Raw genomic sequence first — 24,038 nt, 5'->3', positions numbered from 1 at the left:
CACTCAGCGCCAGCTGTCCCTCCTGGCCTGGACGCTTGACGTTGGAGTCCTCCGCTGTCATCATCCCCAGCGCTTGGACGCTGGGCAAACCCGGCGGGGCGGGGGCCGTGGCACGGTGGGTGCACGGGCCGGGCGGGCACCGGGGCAGAGAGCCCAGCTCTGCTCTGCGTCCCAGCTCTGCGACCTGCCGTGTGCTCTGTCCTAGTGCGCGCAGGTCTGCGCCTTTCAGAAGATGGCGTCTGGTGAAGATTCTGTGGCTGCTTTGAAGGGGTCTGCAGGCCGCTTTTATTTATTTTTAAGTCCTCTTTGTTGGAGGAAGTCCTTTCTTGATGGCAGCTAAAGTGCTTCTGCCTCAACCGTTTTCACCTGCGGTGCTGATTTTCAGAGAAAAGTCCCGTGGTGTCCAGTGTAAGGTGCTCCGGCCCCCTTGCTGTGCTGGTTCTGTTCGGGAAGCCAGGGCTACGTCTCACGGGGAATTTGCACTAGCCCGTCGCCACATTGTGGAGTTTCCCAGGCTGGAAGGTTCTCTTCTGGCAAGTTACAAGCTGTTGGCCAGAAAGGTTCCCTGGTTCTTAAGCTTCACACGCCCTTCACGTTTCCTTTGCTGTCACCCAGGCAGCCCTTAATACCTGCAGTGCTCTGCCCCACCCAGCATGCTCAGGACCGCAGCCTCCAGGGCAGAGAGCAAATGCCTTCTGCGTGGCTCTCCTGTGGACAGCCGTGGGCCACGTGAAACTGAGGTCTCATCTGCACGGTCAAGAGCGGTGGTGCCGTCTTTTGTGTGGATGTTTGAAAAGTGAAAAGGCAAGAAGGATGTGTTTAGAAGGCTGTGAAGGACCGCAGGGAGGAGGAGCATCTCTCGGTGGGCAGGAGGAGGAGCTCGGTGTGCTGGCAGCGCCCTAGTCTGGCCTGGTGTGGCTCCCTGGTGCGAGACCTCGACCTCTGGTGTGGTGTTGTTTTGTTGGGAACAACACCACCTCCAGACCTGCCTCCCACGCTGAGAGACGTGGACGCAAAGGAGACGGTGGGCCCGAGGCTGGGCAGCAGAGCAGGTTGGTTCCCTTGGGAGACAGCAGACCAAGGAGGACAGTGACATGGGCTCCAGGAGGAGCGCAGCCAAGGCTATGCTGCCCACCTCCCTGCTCCAGGGCGGCATCTCAAGCTTCAGGTTGGCTCCCAAGCCTTCTCAGAAGCTGTTTGTCTGGAAAGATAACCCCGTGAGTGAGAGGACGAAGGACCCGAAACCCTGGAGGGCCCAGGACAGTAGAGACCGAGAAGAGCAGTGGGGATGAGGGGATGACCTGGCTGCTCTGCGAGCGAAAATCTGTTCAGAAGCCCAAGCAGGGACCAGGAAGCAAGGAGGAAACTACTTTCATAGTTGGGCAGCTTGTTTTCTTGTTAAACTAAATGAATGCTAAAATTTTATGTGAAGCAAAATAATTGGGAAAAACTGATGTTTGCTCAATTATGAAGTCTCTCAGTTGAACACAAGGTGAGTTTAAAGAAATGACTGAATTTCCAAGATTTACTGAGGACCACAGAAAATTTTGAAACCAAATCAATTAGATGTGAGACAACTCATTTGTTACCGGTTCCCTGAAATTTACTTAAGTAAAAGTGCGTGCTTTTTCTTTCTGTTTTGACACTTGTTGAAAGCAGAGAAGATTCATCGCTGTCTTATTGCCCAAGCCATTAAGGAAGACAAATAACAATTTCCATGGGCCAGCTACGGGCACAGAAGTCAGCTGGCGATGACTTCTTCCCGGGTCTTCTCTTGGCGCTGTTCTCCTGGCCCCCTTCTCTGGACGAGGTCCCGGGAAAGGATGAGGCAGCCCGTAGCTGTGCTCCTTCCTGTGCCGGAAGTGCCGCTCTGCTCCCTTGGCGAGAAAGAGGGACCGAGGGACCGAGGGACTGTCCCATCGAGATGCTACAGGGGCCACTCCCTGGCTCCCACTTGCTGAGGCTTGGCGACAGCAGCTGCCCTTCAGCAGTGTTTGGTGGCTTCCGCTCCTAAAGAGGACCTGGAAGCGCATTTTTTATTATTTCTGGTTCGAACAATATTTGGGTGCTGTGGGTTCTAGAATCCCCGCAATCTGAACACAGTGCTTCCGCCCTGACCGTGACAGCCGTAGGAACTGTCCCAGGAGCTGTTTTCTGAGAGTCTCGCCAGGTTCCAGAGAATACCGGAAGTCTTTTCAGGTGAAGCGTATACTACCCCTGCTTATATTTCTGTATAACATATATTTTTACATTTTCAAACAAACATAATTGTCCAGTCGCTGTTTGTTAGAACCAGATGCCTGGGATTGTGCAGGGCTGGAGCAGAGAGAGGGATCTGACCTGTCCCTAAATCCAGAGCCTCCTGGAGCAGTGTAATAGCCATTCCTGTAATATTTTGAAGTAAATGAAATTGCACTGAAACGGAACACAGGGCTCCGCCCCTTGCTCTTCCGGGCTTGTTCACAGTGGGGTCTTCCTGGGTCTGCTCCTCCCCTCTCTACCACCCTGCGTCTCTGGCATCTTTACTGCCAGTCAGTTAACTCGCTCAAGAGCAGGACCTTTCGGACGGGATCTCTCTCTCTGTCTCTCTCTCTCTCTTAGTGCTCAGGCAGTTAGTTCCTGAATACTTTGGTGAGAAAGGACCGAAGGGAGTTCCTGATGGCTTTTGTCCTTCGTCCACCCTGGCTGCATAAGGCAGGGGCTGCTCCTGTGCCTGCGGACGCATCCTCCCACCTCGTCCCCATCCCCACCGCAGGCGCACAGGCTCGCGCGTGGTGTTCGGGACCCCAGGGCATCTTGCACTGTCTCTCGGACGCACCAGGGCTCACGAGTATATTTCTAGCATCGTGCCCTTCACCCAGAACAGATTTCAGGCACGGAAAGTTTGGCGCACACCCGTATCACCTGCGTTGCTTTCCTGACGCAGGCTGGGCTGAGCCGCTTAACTTTCCACCTCTTGGGAGTTTCCGCGACTCAGGCCCCGCTCCGCCTGCGTGTGTGTGGCCCAGGCAGCCGCAGGTTAGGACCACAGTGCGTGGGCTGCGTGTGGGGATTCGCGCTCCCATGAGCTTTCCTCTGCAGCAGGCAGTGGGGGACGGGCTGATCTTTACCCTGAAAGACGTCTGGCTTTGGCTCCCTGGCAACTGGAGGGCTCTGGGGAAAATCAGTCTTTTGGACCTGATTGCTGTGGGCCCTACCGCCAGACCAGAAACAATGCCCTCCATTTGCTGTAGGTTCAGTTTTGAAACCACAGCCTTCAAAAATTGCTCGAATGACACAGTGTAAGACAGCTTGACTAGAAGTCACAGAAGACCAGCAAAGGCTGGGCAAGCTTCATCCGGAAAATGGCACAGCCGGGGTCTCAGGGAACCAAGGGGGTGCCTTGTCTTTCTCCAGACCAAGTTACAGCTGTCCTTGATGCCCAGATTTTAGGGTCTTTTAGAGATAGTTCAGGGACATCTCAGTTTCTCCACGCATTTTCCACTCTGGGAGATAGTGTTTGATGTGACTACATAGAACAACTTTTTTTCTTCAATCAACAAACTTAAACAAACTCTCTTCCAGGCTAAGAACTCAGAATAATTCCAGAATGCCAGGGTCAGAGCTTTTCAGTATGGATGACAGCAGTTTGGGCCCAGTTCAGCTACTATGCAGAATGTTTGAGGGACAGGAAGAGATTATGAACCTTTCTTTCCTTCTAAGAATTTTTTTTCTTTCCTTAAGGATCTATTTTCATGTGAGTGGCATATTTTCATAAATAAGACAAATGATGAAAAAAAGCAGAAATATCAGAGAGGGGGAAGCGAGTCCTAGAGCAGGGGTAATGTTTTATTATATTTTCTAGGAAGTGAAACTGCTCCTTTCGGGGGGGAAAAAAAGGAACAAAACTATACTCAGTTAATTATGCAGTTTTTAATCTGCTGCTAGTTTGGAGTACATTCTGTTAGGAGGAGGTAATTGGGAATATATGTTAACCTCTGTTATTGAGGTAAGTCGCACCTTTTAAACTGAGGGGTCCTGACGCGCTGGGTAGGGCGTTTCCCTTGGCCTCGGCTCTGAGGTTTGAAACTGTGCCTGGAGGATGGTGACGGAAATGAGCTCCATCCATAACTGGACACCTCTCCTTGTGGCAAACTGAGTCAGTTGTTGATCACCTCGAGAAGGTACAGGGAAGGTCTCCATTATTTTCCCCTAGGGCTTAAGCCAACCCACTGGCCTAGAGTTTAGTAACAAGTTGTGAGCTGATTAAGTTTTTCAGAGCAAACCTAGGCGATCAGTTCTTTCTTGCCATGCTGGGGCCAGAACCCACGGCCCCTCGATCGCTGGGCAAGTGCTGTACGGCTGTACGGCTGGCTGCCCCCCAGCCCCAAGTCCGGTTCCTCTGTGTGACCCAGCTAACCTTCAGATGCAGCTGAGCAGCGCTGAGGAAGCCCTCCATGCCGGGCAGCGCCCGAGTGACTGTGACCTTAGCTCCCCGGTGCCAGCCGAGCCCCCGGCCCGGCTTCCTTTTACCCCTCTTGCTGGCTTCCTGCTGGCCGGTACACAGTCCTCCAGGGGCCGTGCTGGGGACTAAGATGCCATTTATTGCCAGGGCCCCTGACACAGGGCTGCTGCTGACCATTGCCACTTAGAATTGAAACTGGGGACTAGCGTTAGATGCAGCGAAGAAGTTCAAAATCACGTTCTGGTCAGTGCACACTTGTTAATGGCCTCACCTGTCCGACAGAGCCCCCAACCCCGACACTGTCTCAGCTACGACAGGCTGCGTGTTCTCTAAGCAGCGAGCAACCACTCTCGCTGTCATCTGTGCTAATCTCTCCCTTTCCCTTTGCAGGAGGTCCGGGGCACAGGGCTCGCGGCTCACCGGTGCGGGCTGGGGTGGCTGCACAGTGTCCCTGGTGCCAGCGGACGTGCTGCCCGCCTTCCTGGCCCGGGTGCGCGAAGCCTACTACCAGAGGAGCGGGCGCGGTGCGGCGCCCGGGCAGCACAGCCTGTTCGCAACCAAGCCTGGAGGCGGGGCTCTGGTTTTCCTGGACGCCTGAACAATGTCAAAAATCTCTGAGAAACTATTCAGGGCATTTAGGAACTGGCAGGACTGCCTATGCCGCAGTAAATTAATCCTCTCTCTGTTTTATATTATGATGAATGCTTGCTATTATCAAGATGCATTTCCAAAAATGGTTGAAAGCCCTCTATGCTTTATAATGATTATTTTTTCCGTCTTAAAGTATGTTTTTGTTTTTTAAACCAATATGAGCCAAGGTTAAGCTTGGACAGATGATTTACTAAGATTTATTGGTTTGGGATTTTAAGATGAATGGTAAAACACACTAATACCTAGACTGGACTTGAATTAAACACAGTGCCACAGTTAAAAGGATACCATCGAGTCGTCCACGTTATTCGGAATGGAGCTGGCCTTTGGTTTCCCTTCACGTCCTTCCTCCTCCCACTTGCAGTCCGCTGTGGCTGCTGGTGATGACGATGCTGCTGACGTCACCAATTCTCTGTGCTTCTGAGCCTTGGTGTGCTGCGAAAACAATACATGATTACGGATTCACAGGTTTTCTTTGCTATCAGATGCTTAAAGTAGTTAATCGATTCCTCAGCTACCAAGATGCTAAGAACCACCTTTTTAATGGATAGATTTAGGAAGAAAACTCAAGGCTCATTCAAAGCTTTTAAAAACAACACGTGGTACCATTTTTCCATTCTTTTGGATCTATCACTTAACAGAGGAACAAGGAATTAACGTGATCACGAGCCAGAAAATTTAGTTTGTTGATGGAACTGATTTTCTTCCCACTCTATCCCATCCCCAAACGCCTCTCCAGTCCTGTTCTGGGAACCCGCACCCACACCCTACACCCCTTTTCTGTGTGTAGCAAGGCTTGTTTGTGTACGGGGACCGGTGGGGGGTCGGTGTGCAGGTGCGTGGGTGAATGTGGCTGTGAAAAGTTCGACGTGGACTCGGCTTGGTCGTGGTGTTGGTGGGCACCTGAGCGGCGAAGAAGTCAGCCGCGTGGTGGTGGTGAACGAGTGGTTTTCTCTTGGGGACATGCTACAGGACACCCTTCCTCAGTTACGTGATGATTTAGCCAAAATGTGTTGGTGCTTGGCCGAAATACCCAAGTAACAGAGACAGCAGTGGGTTTGTGATCCGGATTATCTAGAATATTGTTACAGTTTTCTGTTTTCTGTGACTGTGTTCACTCATTAATGTGCAACTCAGATTGGGCTCATCCTCTAAACCTCAGCTGCAGAGAGGCCCAGGCAGAGGTGCTTGTAATATTTCATAAAGAGCAACTGTTGTGCCAGGAAGCCGAAAATCTAATCTCAACAGCTTCTGGTGTGCTTTCATTCCAGCACAAAGGCCGACACCTGGGACAGTGTACTACCAGCTTGTTGAAAGTATTTTCAGTCTTTAAACCCAGTAATCCAAGATGTGAATTATTTAAATTTATAATCCTTTGTTTTTTAATATTGTGCCATTTTCCACAAAGGATTTGTAGTTGGCGTAGAATTCCTGAGAGACGCCTGCAGCGTTATAAAGTGGCACTTACTGCTGCTGTGTTACTTCATTTGGTTTTCACCACGCAATTCCTTTTCCACGTGTAGCAATGTGACTAAACATTTGCAAGCACACTCCTGCAGTCTCGGCAACTTGGGAGGCTGATGCAGGAGGCTTGCATGTTCAAGGCCCGGCTAGTTAACGGAGTGAGACCCTGCCTCTAACTAAAGTAAAGAAAAGTAAAGAAAACTAAAGTAAAGGGCTGGGGATGTAGCTTGGGATAGAGCACTTGTCCAGCCTGTGCGCTGGCCCTGGGTTCCATCCCCAGCGCATTTTAAGCTAGGACTCTCCTCTGTTCATTTTGATTTCTGACTTGGAAAGAAGAACAATGTTTCAGCCCCACCATTACTCAGAACTATGAGAGATATCAAAAGTGTCTGAAAGGACAGGGCTAGGGCAATGGAAGAAAGCTTCCTGCAGAAAGTGGAGCTTGAGCAGAGCCCTGAAGGGTGGGTGGTTTGGAAGCAGGGAGAACACACAGGGCCAAGTGGGGTGAGCGCGCTGGATCTGCAGCCGGCCCTGTGGAGGGTTCCATGGAGGGAGGTCTGCGCTGCAGAGCACAGATTCCAACCTGGCTGGCCGGAGCCTGCTTTGGAATTCCAGCAGAGGGGATATAGCTCAGTGGCATAAGCGCCTGCCTGGAAGTCCAGCAGCGTTCAGACCTGGTTTACAGGCGGGCATCGCCCGGCCCGGTCTGCTTGCAGGTGCATTCGGTGCGGCCTGCAATGTTTACGGCACTTGGGGCTCGGTCTGGAGATCTTCCAGGGACTGTGATGGCGCTGGGGCCTGCAGTCCTGCAGCACAGCCGGCAGTGAGAGCTGAGGTGGTCTCCCGCCCTGTGAGCCTGGCCCCGGGTGCCGCTGTTCCCATAGCCCCAGCAGGTCCCTGGGACTCAGACCCTGCCACTTAGCATGCACAGCTCAGAACTCAGCCCTCAAGGTTCGCGAGCACGTGTGCACTGTGGCGGGTTCTCACATTTAGTATCTGTGTCCAGCTCTTCCTCGGTAGTAGGAAAGGCAGACCAAGGACAGTGGGAGAAAGTACTTCTTTGTGGGAGTAAAGAGCAGTGTATTTAACAGAAGACTCCCTCTTTGCTTCTCACTGAGTCCTGCCCGGAGCCTTGTCACATTCCGCCCCGTGCTGCTGCTCCCTGGGGGCAGTGACCGCTCCTCTGCCCCAGCTGCTACCCCTGACATGCCTCTGCTGAATTACTGGTGGGAAGGAAAACACAAGTTCAGTCATCTGAAATTTTCTACTCATTTGCCATTCAGACCGCACATCTGAGGTCCTCAGTTGCATAAACGGTCCCTGGCCAGAAGCGAGGAGCGGAGCAGGTGAGCGGGAAGTTGTCCCTGAAGATGTAAAGCAGAGATTACCTTAATGTGCAGGCGGGGACTTGGGTGAGGCCATGTGTCACAGATGAAATATTGCCAGGCATATATTGGAAGCTAGAGAGGAATTCTCAGTTTTCAGGGGGGAAACATACCAGTTTATGCAGGAACTTCTCGAACTCATTCTCAACTTCAAAAGGCTTCTTGGTAGCCTTTATTTGGAGTCTAACCATGGAATAGAGAAAGTCGGTAATCAAATTCATTGTCCTTATGTCACTGAGCAACTAACATTTACGAAGAGTTTAACATGCCGTGCGCTTGGTAACACATTGTATGTACCAGTTCAGTTACCCTCACAGCAACCTTAGGTGTAGGAACTACTTTTTCCCTACTTTATCAGCGAGCAGGCTCGGTCATTCATGCAGCTGCGAGTGGGCGGTGTAAACCCAGGCACTCAGGGACTCAGCTCTGCCCACCATGGACCCAGCCCAGCAGTGGGGCGCACTCTTTGGCTACATGGTCCACACCCAAGCATCAGTTTAAGCGATCCCACCCACGAGGGCTGGCGTGGACACTGAGCCGTGATGGTGGGAGGAGAAGAGAAGACCAGCGAGGGGGAGGCGCGGGGGAGGGAAGAGGAGCCGGAGGAGGAGGCTAATTTAGGGCGAGGGCGCTTGCTCGGCCGAGGGCATCAAGGTGAGGGGTCCAGGAGTCTGTTCTGGTTCCTGTCCAAGTCCTCATGGGAGACATGTCTATGAGGGAGTTGGATCCAGGGGCAGCAGGAACCTCTCCGGAGATCCGAGGCTGAGGGTGGGTGGGAGTCGAGGCAAGGCAGCGGGAGGGCTTGGGACGGGTGCAGCGCTGGTGAGAGACACGGGTGAGGGAAGCAAAGGCAGAGAGGGCGCACGACGCTATGGGTTTGGGAAACGCTGACAGATTCTCTTCCGGGAAGCTCGTAGAAAGGACAGTTTTCGGGGGATGCCGAATAGCCCTTGCTGAGGCAGAAGTCTGGATGAGCTCAGCTCTGCCGAGACCCCTTCTGGGTTTGCTCAGCATTTAGCCCAGGGACCCCAAGGTGCCCACGCGGACTCGGTGCTCTGTGGCCGACGGGAGCCGGCGCTCATGGCCCCTCTGCCCCTGCACCCCCTCCGCCAGGGCTTGCTGCCGGCTCCCCGCCCTGTGGGTCTCCTGTCTGTTCCCCTCTCGTCTGTCACTGTCTAAGCCCACTGGCCCGCAGCCTGCTGTCCTTTCTCAGCAGCGCCTCTTCCAGCCTCCTGGACGCCCACACGCTGCTCAGATTCAGCTTCGTCTCATCTTGTTAAATCGACCCATTTTCCAACTAGCTCTTTTAGTGCCCCCCCCCCCCCCGTCAATAATGTTTTTGAGATGCAGGGCACACTCACCCTTCTCACGTGTGCGTTCAGGGGTTAGGGTGTTCACAAAGCCCTGTGGTGTCGTCACAATCACTGTGTCTTTTTGGAAGATGGCAGAGGGAGCTAAAGTGTGGGGCCTACCATTTCACAGCCCCCTGGGGTTTATGTGTGCATGTGTGCGATGAGCTCGTCCCCTTCAGGCTCCCGTGTGTCACTGTGAGAGCCCTTGGAGACGGCAGCACTCCCTGCAGTCTTCCGCACATGCTCAGCGGTGGGAAACTTTGGCCTAGGCGGACCGGAGTATTGGAAACTTCTAGAAGTCGCCTGGAATCGGACCTTATGATTTAGGGGTAGGGTGATGAGGCTTGTGGTACAGGCTGAGGTAAGATTCTGAAGTGTTGGGTGGGCCTTCCTCCTGTGCCGGGAAGTGAGAGACTTGTGACATGTGGCGCCTGGTTAGATCCCAGAGCTGTCGGGTGTGGCCGTGTGGCTGGCCCCGCCGTGTCCCCCGGGGCCCTGTCTGAGGCCGCGTTCATCTGATGCCTGCTCCCTGCATGCGGAAGTGCGGGAAGTGGGTGAATCTCAGCGCTTTACAGTTTCCCATTTTATAGTCCAATTTATAAAATAAACAATTAAACGAGCCCAGTGTTCCTGGGGACAAATATGGGGTGTACCAGGGAGGCGGCGGGGCCAGGAGCCGCTGTGGACATAGCCCAAGGGGGCGGCGGGGCCAGGCGGGGGTGTGGACACAGCTCAAGGGAGGCGGCCGAGTGGGCTGTTTTTCTAGTTTACTTCTTTCCTGGGCAGGCATCATTATGGGTTTTGCAAAGGCCTCGAGCTTACTTGTGGCTGGAGGAGTAAAATTAGATATAGCAATGCTCAGCAGCTAATTAGTGGGGTAGGTGATGTTTTGGATTAAAAAATGTAAGGTGTAACCCTGGTGAACTGTTAATCGAAACCCTCTTTACAGACGGGCTAGGGGATGTGTTTTGACATAGCAAACCCAGCGTGATTTGTGTAACACATTTAACAATGTTTTCAAGCGCTCCCAAACCAAATAGGAAACAAACCTGCCAACCTCCTTGTTTATTCGTTGCTGTTGCTGTCTTAAGAGTTTTATTTCTTCATTAATTCTTTGCATTTCTCTATAAAAATCAAAGTTTGGAGTTAGATTTTTAAAAGAAAGCTGGTAATACTAATTGGGAAAAAAAACCCCAAAACAAGACAACAGCTCACAGACTTTTCCATGTTATTGAAAGTCCATTTCAAACCTGACCCACAAGGGAGAGGGGACGGGGAAAGGCAGGAAGGGAACAGTAAAAAAAAAAAAGAGAGAAAAAAGTGGAAACAAAACCTTTGTAAATGGGGAGGAGAAGAGGGGTGAAGGAAGGGGAGCGGATGGGGAAGAAGAAGCAGCGAGCTATAGCATGCGCAGGTACAAATTCCCTACGGTGAGTGCGATCATCGTGCGTATCGAAAATGTACCAATAAAATCCGATTGGAAAAAAAAAGAAACAAAACGGAAACAAACCAGTCCCTTCCCGCCCCATGGCGCGTCGGGGGGAGCGGAATCCCTGCCCGAAGCGCAGGCGCCCAGGACCTGGAGCGAGGCCGCTCCACCTCGCTGCTTCTGCAGGGGCCTCCAGCGGGCGTCTGTCGCTGCCTAGGCGCACACGTGTGCGGTGAGCGTGTGCACATGTGTGTGCGTGTGCGCATGTGTGTGTGTGTGTGTGTGTGTGCGTGTGTGTGGCCGCACTGGCTGCTCCTGCTCTACCTCTTCTGCGTGCTCCCAGGGCTGAGGGTGCCCGTCTGTCCCCGAAAGCCAACAAAGCCTTCCGGCCTGCCGGTACCCAGCCGCCGTGACAGAGGAGTTGGCTCTGCCAGCTTTGTCCTTGGGAACACTCAGGGGCATTCCTGTGACCCATCCCGAATGCTCTAGGACATAAAGACCCCGTGGCTGGCCAGGGGCGTTCGACTGAAGCACAAAACACGGAAAATGTCCCTCAGGACACACTTCAGAAACAGCCTCCGGCCTCGGTTTCCCTGACACCGGCGCAGGTTCCCTGCTCTCCCCGGGGCCCTTGCACGGAGCCCGCCCTGCTGCTCCGGTCCTGCCGGCTCTGGGAGGGAGGCGGACACTGCTGTCCGCGGTGCAGCCCGGCCTCCCCCGCTGGGCTCCGCTCTGGGTTCTGCGGTCCCACCCGCCCCGGACACCGCCTGAGAACAGGCTCAGGATCGCTGAGGTCTCGGGAGACAGCTCCCCTCAGCCGTAAACAGGGAACTGAGCGCAGATGACTTGGGCGGTACTGCGCAGAGCCAGGGCGCCCGCTTACATCCTGAACTCCCTTTGGTTGCTCGCGAATCGTCTCCTTGCCTCCTTGATGACTTCGCAGTACGTGGGAGCAGGCGCTGTGCTGGGCTTCGAGTTAAGGAAAGAATCTGGGGGCCAACCTTGGCGGGCAGGGGCAGCACCCTGCACAGGGAAGCCAGGAGACCTCGAGGACTGGGGTCTCCTGTGGGGGCGGGAGTGCCTGCCTGGAGCCCCCCGCCCCGCCCGACTGGAGGGAAGGGACACCCCTCACCCCGCTTAACCTGTGTCCCTGGATTTAACAGTTTCATCAGTTCTGTAATTATTTTTGTGTTTTATATACACGTGGGTTTTTAAAGCAGCAACTTGTTAAATGTAACTGTTAGAAATTTGCCAACCTTTTTGCAACCCTGCTTAGGCATTTTTGCACACAGTGAGAACCTCGAAATCTGAGCGCTGGCTTGTGCTGCTGCCTCGTCCGCCTGGCTGCCCACTGCCGGGAAGGACCCGGGCAGGCGGTGTGAGCGGCCTTGCGGTCACAGGCTGGGCTCTGGGCCCCGGGCTTCCACGGCAGCCAGCGGCTGTGTCTCCAACGCTGGTCTCCGCCAGCGCTTGCGTCTGGCAGAGTGGATTCTTCCCTTTTGAAGCAGCAGTTGGCAAACAAGTGGCTCCAGAAGGCAGCCCCTCAGCTCGGGTTAAGGAGGATCTAACCGTTATCAAAAGGCACAGAACGACGGTGCTGATGGAGGGCGGAGAGGAGGGGCCGATGGAGGGTGTGACCGAGGGTCCCGCAGCCAAGGCGAAGGCAGAGGCTGAAAACGGCCGTTACAGAGGTTCCCAAAGAAAGGGAGGAGCAGAGCTACCGCATGACCGCGCTGGCTCTCCTGGTCACATCCCCGGGGGTAGGAGGTCACATCCGCACCCCACGCGGACACCCACACCCCGTGCCCTGCGGCCCGGCCGCTACAGCCAAGGTGTGGGAAAACCTACGCGTCCAGCAGTGGACAAACCAATGCAAAACTGTCTAAATCCACACAACGGAGTATCACTTGCCCCTGAGAAAGAGTGGATCTCGCCATTTGCCACAAGGTGGACAAGCCTGGAAAATATTATCCCCAGCGAGACAGGCCAGGCACAGAAAGAAAATACTGCATGATCTTACTCACGTGTGGGTTCTAAACATATTGGAATATAAAGAGATGGCGAACAAAACAGTGATTCCCAGGGGCGTCAAGCCTGGCCCTTGTCGCGTTCTGACGAGGAAAGTGTAGTTGGGGGACAGCGCAGAACTCCCCCCCGGCCGACCGTATTCCCGTCACCATCTTGCACTTGTATGCGTTGTTAGTGCTAATTATGGGCTGCAGAAAGCTTAGGATAGGAGGGGCTCCGTCAAGCCTGAAGCGCTTATATTTGCCCCATGAGAGGCTAATGTCAGGCCAGCGAAGTAAGAGCCTTCTGGGGAACGTTTGTGAATTGTTTCTGAGGACGCCTCTTATGGGCAAATTCAGTCGGTACTTGCTGGTTATGAATTCTGGGACGAATGCTGGAGGAGGACCGAGGTGTGACTGTAACTAACGGGGTAGGGGGAGTGCCTCCCTAACAGGACTCATAATGAACTTCAACTGCTGCCCTTTCTGTCAAGTTCGAAGTGACTCGGGGAGCATCTTCCCTCACTCAGATTTAAGCACGAAGGCCTGAGGGTCAAGGAAGGGAGCACCCAGTCTCCCGGGCACCGAAGGCCAATTTCTCAACACTGGCAGACGTGGGGCCTCCTCGCTCGGGCCACCTGGGGCCAGCAGGCTCCGAGCGCACCTCTGCCTGCCGACGGAGGTGGTGGTGCCGCAGCCTGTGCTGCACCCTGCCTGCCAGGCAGAGAACCTGAGAGGCTCTGGATGACCGTGTTTCCCACGACAGGAGCAGCGTTCTCTGAGAGAGACCCGAGGGAGAAGCCGCTGCTGTTTATCGATGCATTCCAAATTTATTTTTCCCCTCAGTCATGTCCGGATCATACAATATGATCCTTTTCCACTAGGAACAAGATGAACCTTCCTTTATTGGTGGATGTCACCGTGGCTCATAATTTAGGACTGTGACAGAGCTTGGCTGGCTGGGAGGCAGCACAGCAGGGACATCAGATCCCCCAGGGACACAGAGCAAGAACGGCGTGCAGGACTCATTCAAGACACTGTGTTTGGGGCCAGCCTGAAGCAGCACCGGGAAGGCACAAGGCGGCTGTCGCCAGTGTCCTCTCCCCATCTCTCTTGGTCCACTTCTTTCTTACCCTCTCGCTCTTCCTCCGTCCTCAGTGTTGACACAGGTCGTGTTTCCCGGGAACTGCAGAAAGAGGCCCTCCTCGAGATGGGGACCTCACTGTCTATGGTGGACAAGCCAAGCCAGCAGGCTGGCTCTCAGCTGGAGAGCCTCGCAGTCTCTTCCTCTTACGGTTTTCCGTAAAGTAGACTAGAAGTCTCACATAGGCTATTTCAGTTTGAACCCTTCACTGAGGGGACTGCAGAACTGGGACAGCGTAGAATGGGACTGAGATTTCGCAAAGCAAGAAAGGAGAGAGTTCGTTTAGTAACACTGTTGGGTTTCCCAGTGCTTGTCCCCTTGCAGGAAAATCAACTGCAGCTGGGCAGCCCCGGTGTCCTGCCTTGCTCTCCACATGGAGGAGAGTGGAGGGAGCACCCGTGAGGCCTTGGACTCCAGTGCTGGTCCTGCCCTGGGAAAACCTAGGACCAGGAAGGCACCCAGGCCTGGACTCCAGGCTGCCCAGAATCAGGTGGCCTTCTGCGCCTCTGGCCTCTGCAGACTCAGGCCCTAGCTACCCAGGCTCCAGGCGGCCTCCCGGTCAAGGCGGCACTCACAGCTGTAGGTTCCCGGCCAGCGTGCGTGGGCTCAGCCTCCTGCAGACGCCCTGTGCTCAGTGTTTAGGCTCCTGAGCCACATGAAAGGACAGGGTCTTCACTTAGGTCCCGAAGCTCCGCTCAGCGCTCGTCTGCTGGCTGTCTGGTGGGGGCCGTCCCAGGAAGTCCTCTCAGGGTGAGGGCGTCATGTGGGGCCGAGGCCTGTCTCCCGTGTGCTGCTGCGGGCAACTCATCCCGCAGGACAGAACCTTCGTAGCGCTGTGGGTTAGAGTCAAACAGCCACAGTTCCTGAGCGGCAAGCGTAGCGCTGGAATTTCCTGCTTTCAAGGGACTGTTCTCACAACCTGTGTCGAAACGTAGCCGGGTCTGCAGGAGTCCCGTGCCATTCGGGAGGTCTGATCTCGTTACATAAATTAGCTGAGTCCAGGCTACTTTTAAATTTTGGCCTAAAGATTTCATTCTGCAAATGAACATTTTTGCTTATTTGAATGACTGGTCAACATTAACGTGTGGTACTCAGGTCTAGGAAGAAAGTAGTGGACCATTAAGTAACTCAGGTAAAAACTAAATTTTACAAAATCTACTCATTTTGAAGAGTATTTCAGCAGGATTTAAAAATACTGTTGTATAAATATTATAGAAGCACGAATGTAATCAAAAGGAAAGTCTCCCATAATTCCACTCTATTTCTATTTTTCTGTGTATCGCTCTAGCTGTCACATTTTACATTATTGCTATAATGCAATAGTTACTTGTTTTGGTATCATAATATCAAAATTTCTTCATGCACTAGGTTTTGTAGTAATTATTTTAATGTTTGTGAAAGACTCCACTGAGAAAATGTGCCTGAGGTGTTCTGAGAGCCTGATGATACCAGCCTGCTACAAACGTCACTGGATTTCTTATGTGAAGTCATCAACTTTTCCTGTCTTCCCCAACTGTGTATACCAAATATGACATTCATGCCTACCCCTCAGAGCCTCCAGTGTGGGTCTGCATGTTTCCTGTCTCAGTCCCTCTGAATTCGAGAGTGAATGAGCCCAGGTCTGGTTCCACTTGGAACTGGAGTGACGTGCATAGTAGAACAAAGAGGCAAGGATACTGTTTATTCCATAAGCAGGAATCCTGCAATCCCACTTATGCCAAATTCCCATCTTTAATTATTCCCTTGTCTTAGTCACTTTCTCATGGGTGTGACGTAGTACCTGACACCCACAACCTAAAGGAGAAGTTCATGTTTGTTCATGTTTCAGTCCAGGGATCCAAAGAAGAAGCATCATGGCCGACGGGCATGGTGGAGGAAAGCGGCTCACCTCATGGAGACCAGGAAGCAGAGAGAGCACGGGGAAACTGGAGAGGGAGACACCCCTTCCAGGCCTCACCCCCAGTGTAGTGGTTGATTGATTATGTCAACTTGAGAAGTTTAGAAGCTTAACTAAACTTAGCTCAGCAACTGGCTCAGCAACTCTGCACCTTAGGGTACAGTGGACCCACCCTAGGGTCATCATCCCCTAGATGATATAAAAGGGAAACCAGGAAGGACACAGGGCTTCCATTCTTTGGAGGAGCTCCAGTCTTGACCTCAGCTTGGACATCCTCTCCTGGCTTCTAGTGCAGACTCTTGGCTTCTGCCTTGGATCCTTCAGCCTTCTGGTATAGACTCATCAGCCTTCCATTGCAGACCCATCGGCCTCCTGATCCTGACTTGCACGGAACGCTGCAGTGAGCTCCAGATGTTGGACTGAATCCTTCGGTCTCCGGTGTGCAGATGCCCTCTGCACGCTTCCTCATCCAAGTCCATGGCTGACCATCATAAGCCAATCTTGTAATTTCTTATATATTTGTATATCTTGTGTTATATCTGTTTCTCTAGTAAAACCCTGACTGATACACCCAGTAAGACACCTCTTTGGACCAGACCCTACCTCACAGTGGTGAATAGGTGCTACGCCCCATGATCCAATTACCTTCCCAACCTGTGAAACACCTGAGGCCACTTTAGGTCTGTACTATACATGCCCTCCTTGCCTGCCATAGATGGTCAGGAGTCTGCCAACATCAGAAGGGAGGTTTCAGCAGTCTCCCTGAGTGAGGGTCATCTGAAGTTCCCAGGTTATTACCTTCAACGCCTGTTTTACTCTTCTTGCTACATCAAGTGACTGAAAGTCTAAGACTTCTGAGTCTATGAAAATTGAACATCATTCTTAAAGAATGATTAGTACAACTAATGATACACTTTTCCTCAGGGCGATGCTACTTACATGTTATTTGCATGCAGTTATTTCCTGAAATCATTTAATTTCTCCCTCAGACTGCCTGTTAGAAAAATTTCAAAGATTTTATCCTCTACAAAGTTATGCTGTGCTCTTGAGGAGGTTTCCACAATTAAGCATTTCTGAGGAAGATGCTCTGTTTGCCACTTTGAAAAATTATACTTTCAGAGAAAATAAAGAGTTACGTTTTACTTCTTAGAAATTATTAATTCTGAAGATATGGTTTGGTGGACATGAACTGGGTATATGTCATCCTTTATAAAGTCATCCTGACTGTTTACCAACTTTCATCCCAGTTGTACGTTTGTGCTGTGTAATGAGGCTCAGGGCTGCCTGACGTTGGTTTTGAACTCGGCATTTTCTTGTACTGCTCAGTGATTATGGTTTTCAGTAGACTTTTGTTAATGTTTGCTAATGAGTATCTTAATTTTTATGCTTGCCAGATTGTCCAAAGCCATCGTTTTCCCCAATTATAGGAAATTAGAGCACTTAAAACTTATAAATTATGAGTAATGGTGGTATTCTATTCTTCAGAGACGACTGTGGCCACAGGCTTTCCGGTTCCCCTGTCAGAACTGGCCTCACATCTCACTTCCCACGCAGGACTATGGGGAAGCCACTGCAGGAGAAGGAACCACGTGGAGACAGACAAAATGGCCCGACAAACCAGGACCCGAGGCATGCTAGAGGCCTGCACGTAGGCTCTGGAAATTGCTCATCCACTTTTAGAGTCACAGAGTGTCAGGGTGATCTTGGAAATTGTGGGATCCAGTGCAGTTACATCATAGGTGAAGTTCCTTGCTTTCAAGAGCCTGGGTGTCCACGAGGGGTGGGAGAGTTACCCAGGAGAAATTTTACTTCTGCTTCCAAAATGTTGTCCTAGAATGAGGCTCCCGGCGGCTTTGCTGTCCATCCTATCTTTTTGGGACACCCCTTGGTGTAGCCTCTGAGCTGCTTCTGAGAATCCTGTGTTTAAGGCTGCAGAGCCCACTGTCGGCAGCACACCCCTGCTGCGTGCCAGGTAGAAAGAGGTTAGGTGGCAAGCTACAGCCAGCTGCGGCTAGAATCTCCTCCTTAAATACCGGAGTTCATTCATCCTTAGTTATAAAAAACTAAATTCTTGAAATCCCTTATTAGTGTGTGACCCAAACTGATCTTAGAGCAGTTATCTTCTGCTTAATGTTTACTCTGCTTACACTTCAAATATTTCAATGTTATATTTGGAAGATAAACTAGAGATATAAAAAGAAAGAAAAAGTAATTATCACTGAGCACATGTGGCTTTCTATCCAAGATGATATCACTGTTGGGATTGCACCCAGATTCTACAGGGCCTGGTATTATGTGTAAAATGCGGTTACTGCTTCAGTAGATGTTCGATTTAATTTATCACTGGTGCAGTTTTATAACATAGTTAGAAACTCAAGGGACCAGGATGACTGGGATTATTCATGCATGCTGAATTCAAGGCAGTCAGCAGTCTCGGTGTTAAAGGACTTTTCACTTAACACCCAGACACAAGGACGGGTTAGGATTCTGAACAGAGTGCAAACGACAACAGGTAGTTTCTGGCCTAGGAGACAGTAAGTCCCTGACAGTGGCACGAAGACCAGGAAAGCCTAGCGATTTGCTCATTCAGGGCAGGGCTGTCTCCCAGGGAATGGGGTGCTTCTTTGTGCGACCGCAGAGTCCTAGGCGTAGGATGGGTCCCGGGACACTGGCTCCTGTGTGCTGTGGGACAGCTCGGCCCCTTCGGCTGACCCTGTGGCTGGTGTGGAGCACCACGTGGCAGGGAATCAGCAAGTGTGCGCTGTTCTTCACCTTGTGGACACGTGTTCTCGCTGACATCTCGTGCAGCTGAGTCAGTCACGGATTTCACCTGACTGTCACCCAAAATTAATTACTTGTTGCTCCGTTGCTTAAGAAGTCAGGGAAATATGATAGCCTTTAAAGAAAATTTCCATTAAAATGGCTACCATAAGGAGTTTTATTGTTTCCAGTGGTCAACTTTTATTTTCTAGAAAGTTTGATTATGGGCAACTGCTCACTCCCTGATAACTCCGGATAAGCAGTTGTTGGTTTATTGGTTCCGGCACTGATACAATTTGTGCCTGTCACTATTCACAGCTCTGCAGGTTGTGTGAAAGGATGGGAGCCGTGTCCATTATCCCATTAACCCTCTGTCCCCCGGAAGCTGTTCCCAGTGAGCAGCGGGTTTGGACTAGTTTCGAGAATACATGTTTGAGCTAAGCTTCCTAGTGCTCTGCTTGTAACTGAATTGTCCATTTGGGTCCCACTCAAAGACAGAAATTCTGGAGCTCCTACTTCCCTGAGATTCATCAGATGTAAGTGTTGGTAACAAAACAGGACAGATGCATGAGAAGCCACCTGAAAAAGGGCAAACTCGGCTTTCCCTTGAATAAAAGGACCTGAGGTCCGTGAGGACATGGCTTTCCCTTTCCAACGCCCTGGAGCAGCTTGCAGATTCTCCAGGAACCAGAGCAGGGGAAGAATGCAGAGTCACAGGGCAGCTTTTGTTTTACTTTTCCCTTTGCCTGCCCACTTCACAAGAGATGAAATGGCCTGGCAGAACACAAACTATTATCTACTTAGTTTTTCATATGCATTTGGGATATTGTTTTTCAGGCCTAAATTCCAAGAATTCAGAAAGCTTTGGCTTTTGCATTGATTTCATTGACCAGCAGCATTTATAGCAAAACACCCTTTTCCCCCAACATTTGAGGACCATTTAACTATTGAAAATCAAATTTTCTTATTTGAGGAAAAAAAACATGGGCATTACTACATTTCCCTGAACTTAAAAAAAAAAAGCAAAAACACGGAAATGATTACTGACATTCCAGGATGAAAATCCCTCCTATTTCTACTCTTATTTTTCCATTGAGCCATGTTTATAATCTAAAATCCAAAACATGGCTGAAAAATTGATACAGTCCAGTCCCTAGAACTTAATTGTGTAAGTAACCAAAGTTGTCTATTTATTTCACTAGTTAGTGTAATAACAAGTGGGTGAATTGTGGTCTGGGTCTTGTGTATTTTATTGAAAAGAAAAGAAAAATCTTAGCTAGAACTTAAACTGAGTCTGTCACAGAAAAGGGACTGGATCTTAACAATTTTGTAACTGTCTCTGCCTCAGGGTGGCTGCAAAACATAGAACACTCACACACTCACGTGTCAGACAAGCCCTTTGTTCAAGTTCTTAAAGATTTTCGTTTTCATCTTTAAAAAATCCTGACTCTTCCACTCTTAACTGGCAGTTTGTGAAAGAAAGAATCTTAGTAACCTACTCAACAAGGTTTAGAATAGCTTTAAGTAAAAGCCATCTGACATTTAAAATATATATATACACACAAGATAGCTAAGATAATTATACTACTAATTTTTATTAGTTCATTGAAAGGAACAGTTAGTGCTTATATTGTTGATTAATTCTGAGTGCCTATATCTTGTAATCTGAGCAACTATTTGAGGATGACAATATGCAATAAATATAATAACAATTGTTAATTTCCTATATCTTGTTTTGAAATTCTGTACCATTTTTATTGTTTTTTCTCTTTAAAATAAAAATTAAAAAAGAAAAAAAGTACTCTTTCTAAGATCAAAATTTAAATTCTCAATGTGCTAAATATGTTTGAAATGTAGTTTTGAAAAATTAACATCTGATCCTTTCCCGAAGTAATGGGTGCCGCACAGGAAAATGAGAAGGTTATTTTAGGTAGTTGGTGCGAGTGAGTGTCACAGAGAATCATATATATAAAAAAAGTCTGCTTTCTGACTGTCACAAGGCGGTCTTTTTCTGACTGTCTTTTTCACAGACAGAGCCCACCTGTCATTGCTGACACTGGACCACGGGTGGCAAGCCTTCTTCTGTGTGCTGAAGCCATGTTGTGTGGAGCATGACGCTAAGAGTGTGCAGCTTTCCATTGAGCAAAACCAAACAAACCATAAGATTCAACTGGAATGGAAGAAAAAAACAATCCAACCAAGAAAAAGGCAGAATGAGAAGGGGGACTTGAAGAACTCAGATGGGAAACGGACTTGGTAATTTTGTTGGATGGCTGAGTACTGAATGGGTGGATAAGGTAACATGTAATCTCTTAAGCTCTTAAACTTCTAAAAGAAGGAGGCTGCAATTGGCAAGAGGAAAAGAAAGTTCGGTACGTGTTGGGCGCCTGACACCCCTCCATGGTACCTCCAGTTCTGCGAAGCAAAATGAACTTTCGTCTCACTCAGGACAGTGCTTTCCATGGACCTTTCTGCGATGATGGAGACGTTTGGTATTTGCACAATACCACAGTCACAAGTGGCTAGTGTTGCCGTGGACAGGACTTTTAATTCTGCCTGGTTTTACACAGTTGAGCTTCAGTGACTATTTATTAATGGCTACCACACTGGACAGCATGGCTCTAGAAGGATGCAAACCATGACAGGCCCATGCACCACATTGTATTTCTTTCATCTTGCTCAAGAATAGATTACATTGCCATTTTATGTAATGTAAGAGTGCACTGTCTGGATCCTACACTAATTTCCATCCAATGTCTTCAGCCTATCTTGCTTTTCCAAGTGCTCTATGCAAAGCTGTTATGTTCTTACTTGGAGACATTATCAAGGTTGTAAAATGAGAGGGGAAGCCGGGCATGCTGGTGCATGCCTGTAATCCCAGCACTTGGGAGGTTGAGGCAGGAGGATCACTGTGAGTTTGAGGTCAGCCTAGGCTACAAAGTGAGTTCAATGCCAGCTTGAACTGCAGAGTGAGACCCTGTAAAAAAAAAAAAAAAAAAAAGATCAGAGGGGAAAATGAAGGAAACAGTATTTTAAGTGCTAACTGCACAAAAATAACCCTTAAAACAGGTCAAAAGAAAGGAGGAACGGTTACATCTGAAGAACACGCTCTCAGAATCCCCTCGAGGGCATCGTGACTTGCCTTTTTCATAGGGTCATTTTTTACCTTAGTTGCTCTTCTGCACCAATGGCTTTTATGAGCTGTAAATTTCTCCCTATTTGCTCCAGGTGAACATGTCGTTTCCTTTGCTAACAGTGCTCTGTGAGACGCGACAGCCAAAGACACAGCAAGGAGACCCGACTGTTGGCCCCAGTGGTGACTGAAATTGCTGGGCACAGGTGCTGTCTTGCCTCTGTGCATTTGCGTGCTTCTGGCTTGTTCCTTTCCACCCAGTTTCCATTCTGTTCCCCTCACTCTGTGTCTTAGCCTCTAATGAAGTTTCCCTGGGTCACTGCGATGCTGGGACGTGTAGACACACAGGACGACTGGTTTTGCAGGAAGAAGCACACCTCTGGTGCTGGTTTCATGGAGAAAGGGAACGTGGTGAGCGTCTTCTCCATTTTTGTCCAGACTCAGCTCTGATGAAGATATCCTTTTTCACCCTAAGCACTTCACTTATGTCTTCATAATGCCTCCAGTGAACACATGGAAATTTATATGAGTTTTTCTTTAGATTACCCATTTCCAGGCGAATGCAGTGTGCTTCCTGAGGTCTCCATAAGTGCCAGCTTTCTTAAAGGCCACTGAGCTGCAACTGTTAGACAGTGGGGGGTGGGGAAAGGTGGAAATTGCTCAGCCAAACGGGGAGGAAGACTGTGAGAAGGCTTCTGTGCTGGTGCTGACAAGCTTGTGGGCAAGGGAAGCCACTAGAGGACAAGTTACCTGCGGACAGAGATTATCGTCACTTCTCTAGCACACAGCCCACTTCCCAGCACCTCATCAGGTTTTTTGCAAATGTTTGTTAGAAGAGCTACAAGAAACATCCCGGAACCCGGATCCAAGTGAGGAAGGAATACCCAGGAGATGGGACAGAATCAGAAACTTGGTAAGCAGGAGTAGACGTTTCTGAAAAATAACGGGTCTAGAATCCAAAATGAGGATTGGGATAAATAGGGGAAATCCCAGGCAAGGGTTAAAAATAACAGAAAGTGGGAGTGACTGGGCTCCGGGCAGAGACTGCAGACGGACTTATCCTGATGCCGGCGTGCCTCACGGCTCCCGCCATCGCATGCTGTCAAAGCCACCATGCACCACCGAGACGTCATGCCATGCGGTGTTTCAGGGACCTTGCTGGACAGCGCACAACCTGTTCCATCAGATGCAGTATCTCTGTGATCAGTGAAGTTTTTAGTCTCTCCTGTCACTTACTATTTACTGTGTGGACCATTTTTTTGTTTGCTCTTTGCAACTCTCTGAATATATGTAGTGGAGGAATTCAGAACTGCATAGGTGTGCCGTGACTACGCACTGTCGGTGTATGCAAATCCCAGGTTACGGGTTTTAAATTTTTGAGTTCTACACAACATAAAATGAATCTTACTATCTGTGGGATTGTTGGCTTAACTCAGTAGTAACTACTTTTTCTTGGTCATGGTAAGGTCTTTCCTTAGCATGACGAACTCTAGCCTCTGACAGCTGATGCTGCGGCTGTCGCGGGAACATGCCCTTTCCGTGGGGTTCTGATTTGCTCCGAACACAGCAGCTGTTGCCGAGAGCAAGCTTTCCAAGGACAAAAGGGAAATAGACAGAAGCTGCAAAGCCACTTGGACCTAGCCTGAGAAGCCACACAGTCAGTCACACTATGGGCTGGGGAAGTCACAAGGACTGAGAAAACTCAAGGGCACTGAACACAGGGAAAAGCGGCCAGTCACACTCTAAGAAGCACATGCAAGAAGAGCGATACTCTTATGGCTACTTTTGAAAAATACAGTTTAACCCTGCCATAGGGCATTGCCTTGGGTGAGGCTTATCGTTGGCTCCATCTAAAGGATCTGTCGGATGTATTTTCCTGACACGACCATCAACAGATGCATGGGTAAAAACAACATGGTATGTACACAGCACAGGGTACTACTGAGCTGTAAAGGATAAACTTGAGTCCTTTGTAGGAAAACGGACGCACCTTGAGACCATAATGTTAATGAAACAAATCAACCTCACAAGTTTAAACACTGCATGGTTTCTCTTATGTGAGAAACTCAAGGTATAAAAAGGAGCAAAATAAAAGCTAGATACTAGGAAGTAGGGAGACAGACTGTGTTCAGATGGGGAGGGGCTCAAGAGGTGCAGTGAGAGGGGAGGGGAGGGGGGTGAAAAAGAATTAAGCTGTATGATGTACGTGCACCAACTCTCCATGAAGAATGTAATCATCATGCACTGTAACCACGGACTAATCAGAACGAAGGCCTGCAAAAAATTGGTGGCCATGCATATTTTTTTATCCTTCTGTTTAACGATGCCAAGAAGTTTCCCAAGTCAAACTCTGAAACCCTCCTCTTGGAATCT

At 50.0% G+C, this 24,038-nt stretch overlaps 2 protein-coding genes across 5 annotated transcripts in view; one reads left to right on the top strand and one right to left on the bottom strand.

Annotated features, from left to right (window-relative positions):
• Galk2 (galactokinase 2) overlaps positions 1-5,380 on the top strand; it is a 100,632-nt gene extending 95,252 nt beyond the window's left edge. For both annotated transcript variants that reach the window (XM_005376681.2, XM_013510295.1), the window contains exon 10: positions 4,835-5,380. In XM_005376681.2, coding sequence (XP_005376738.1) covers positions 4,835-5,042 — 208 coding nt within the window. In that variant the 3' untranslated portion in view covers positions 5,043-5,380. The remainder of the gene's footprint in view (positions 1-4,834) is intronic.
• The window catches only part of Fam227b (family with sequence similarity 227, member B), a 200,449-nt gene that overhangs the window by 11,867 nt on the left and 164,544 nt on the right, over positions 1-24,038 (bottom strand). The window contains exons 14-18 of one of the 3 annotated variants that reach the window (XM_005376688.1): positions 11,609-11,686; positions 10,346-10,420; positions 8,058-8,127; positions 5,384-5,530; positions 3,894-4,154 (exon numbers count right to left, since the gene is read on the bottom strand). In XM_005376688.1, coding sequence (XP_005376745.1) covers positions 4,140-4,154; positions 5,384-5,530; positions 8,058-8,127; positions 10,346-10,420; positions 11,609-11,686 — 385 coding nt within the window. In that variant the 3' untranslated portion in view covers positions 3,894-4,139. Of the gene's footprint in view, positions 1-3,893; positions 4,155-5,383; positions 5,531-8,057; positions 8,128-10,345; positions 10,421-11,608; positions 11,687-24,038 lie in introns of those variants that run through there. The other 2 variants (XM_005376689.2, XM_013510294.1) reach the window with 2 other exon arrangements.

This window comes from Chinchilla lanigera, unplaced genomic scaffold, assembly GCF_000276665.1.
Source record: "Chinchilla lanigera isolate Chin_1 unplaced genomic scaffold, ChiLan1.0 scaffold00008, whole genome shotgun sequence".
NCBI lineage: Eukaryota > Metazoa > Chordata > Mammalia > Rodentia > Chinchillidae > Chinchilla > Chinchilla lanigera.
The sequence above is the reverse complement of the archived record's forward strand: the minus strand, read 5'-3'. Positions and strand labels throughout refer to the sequence as shown.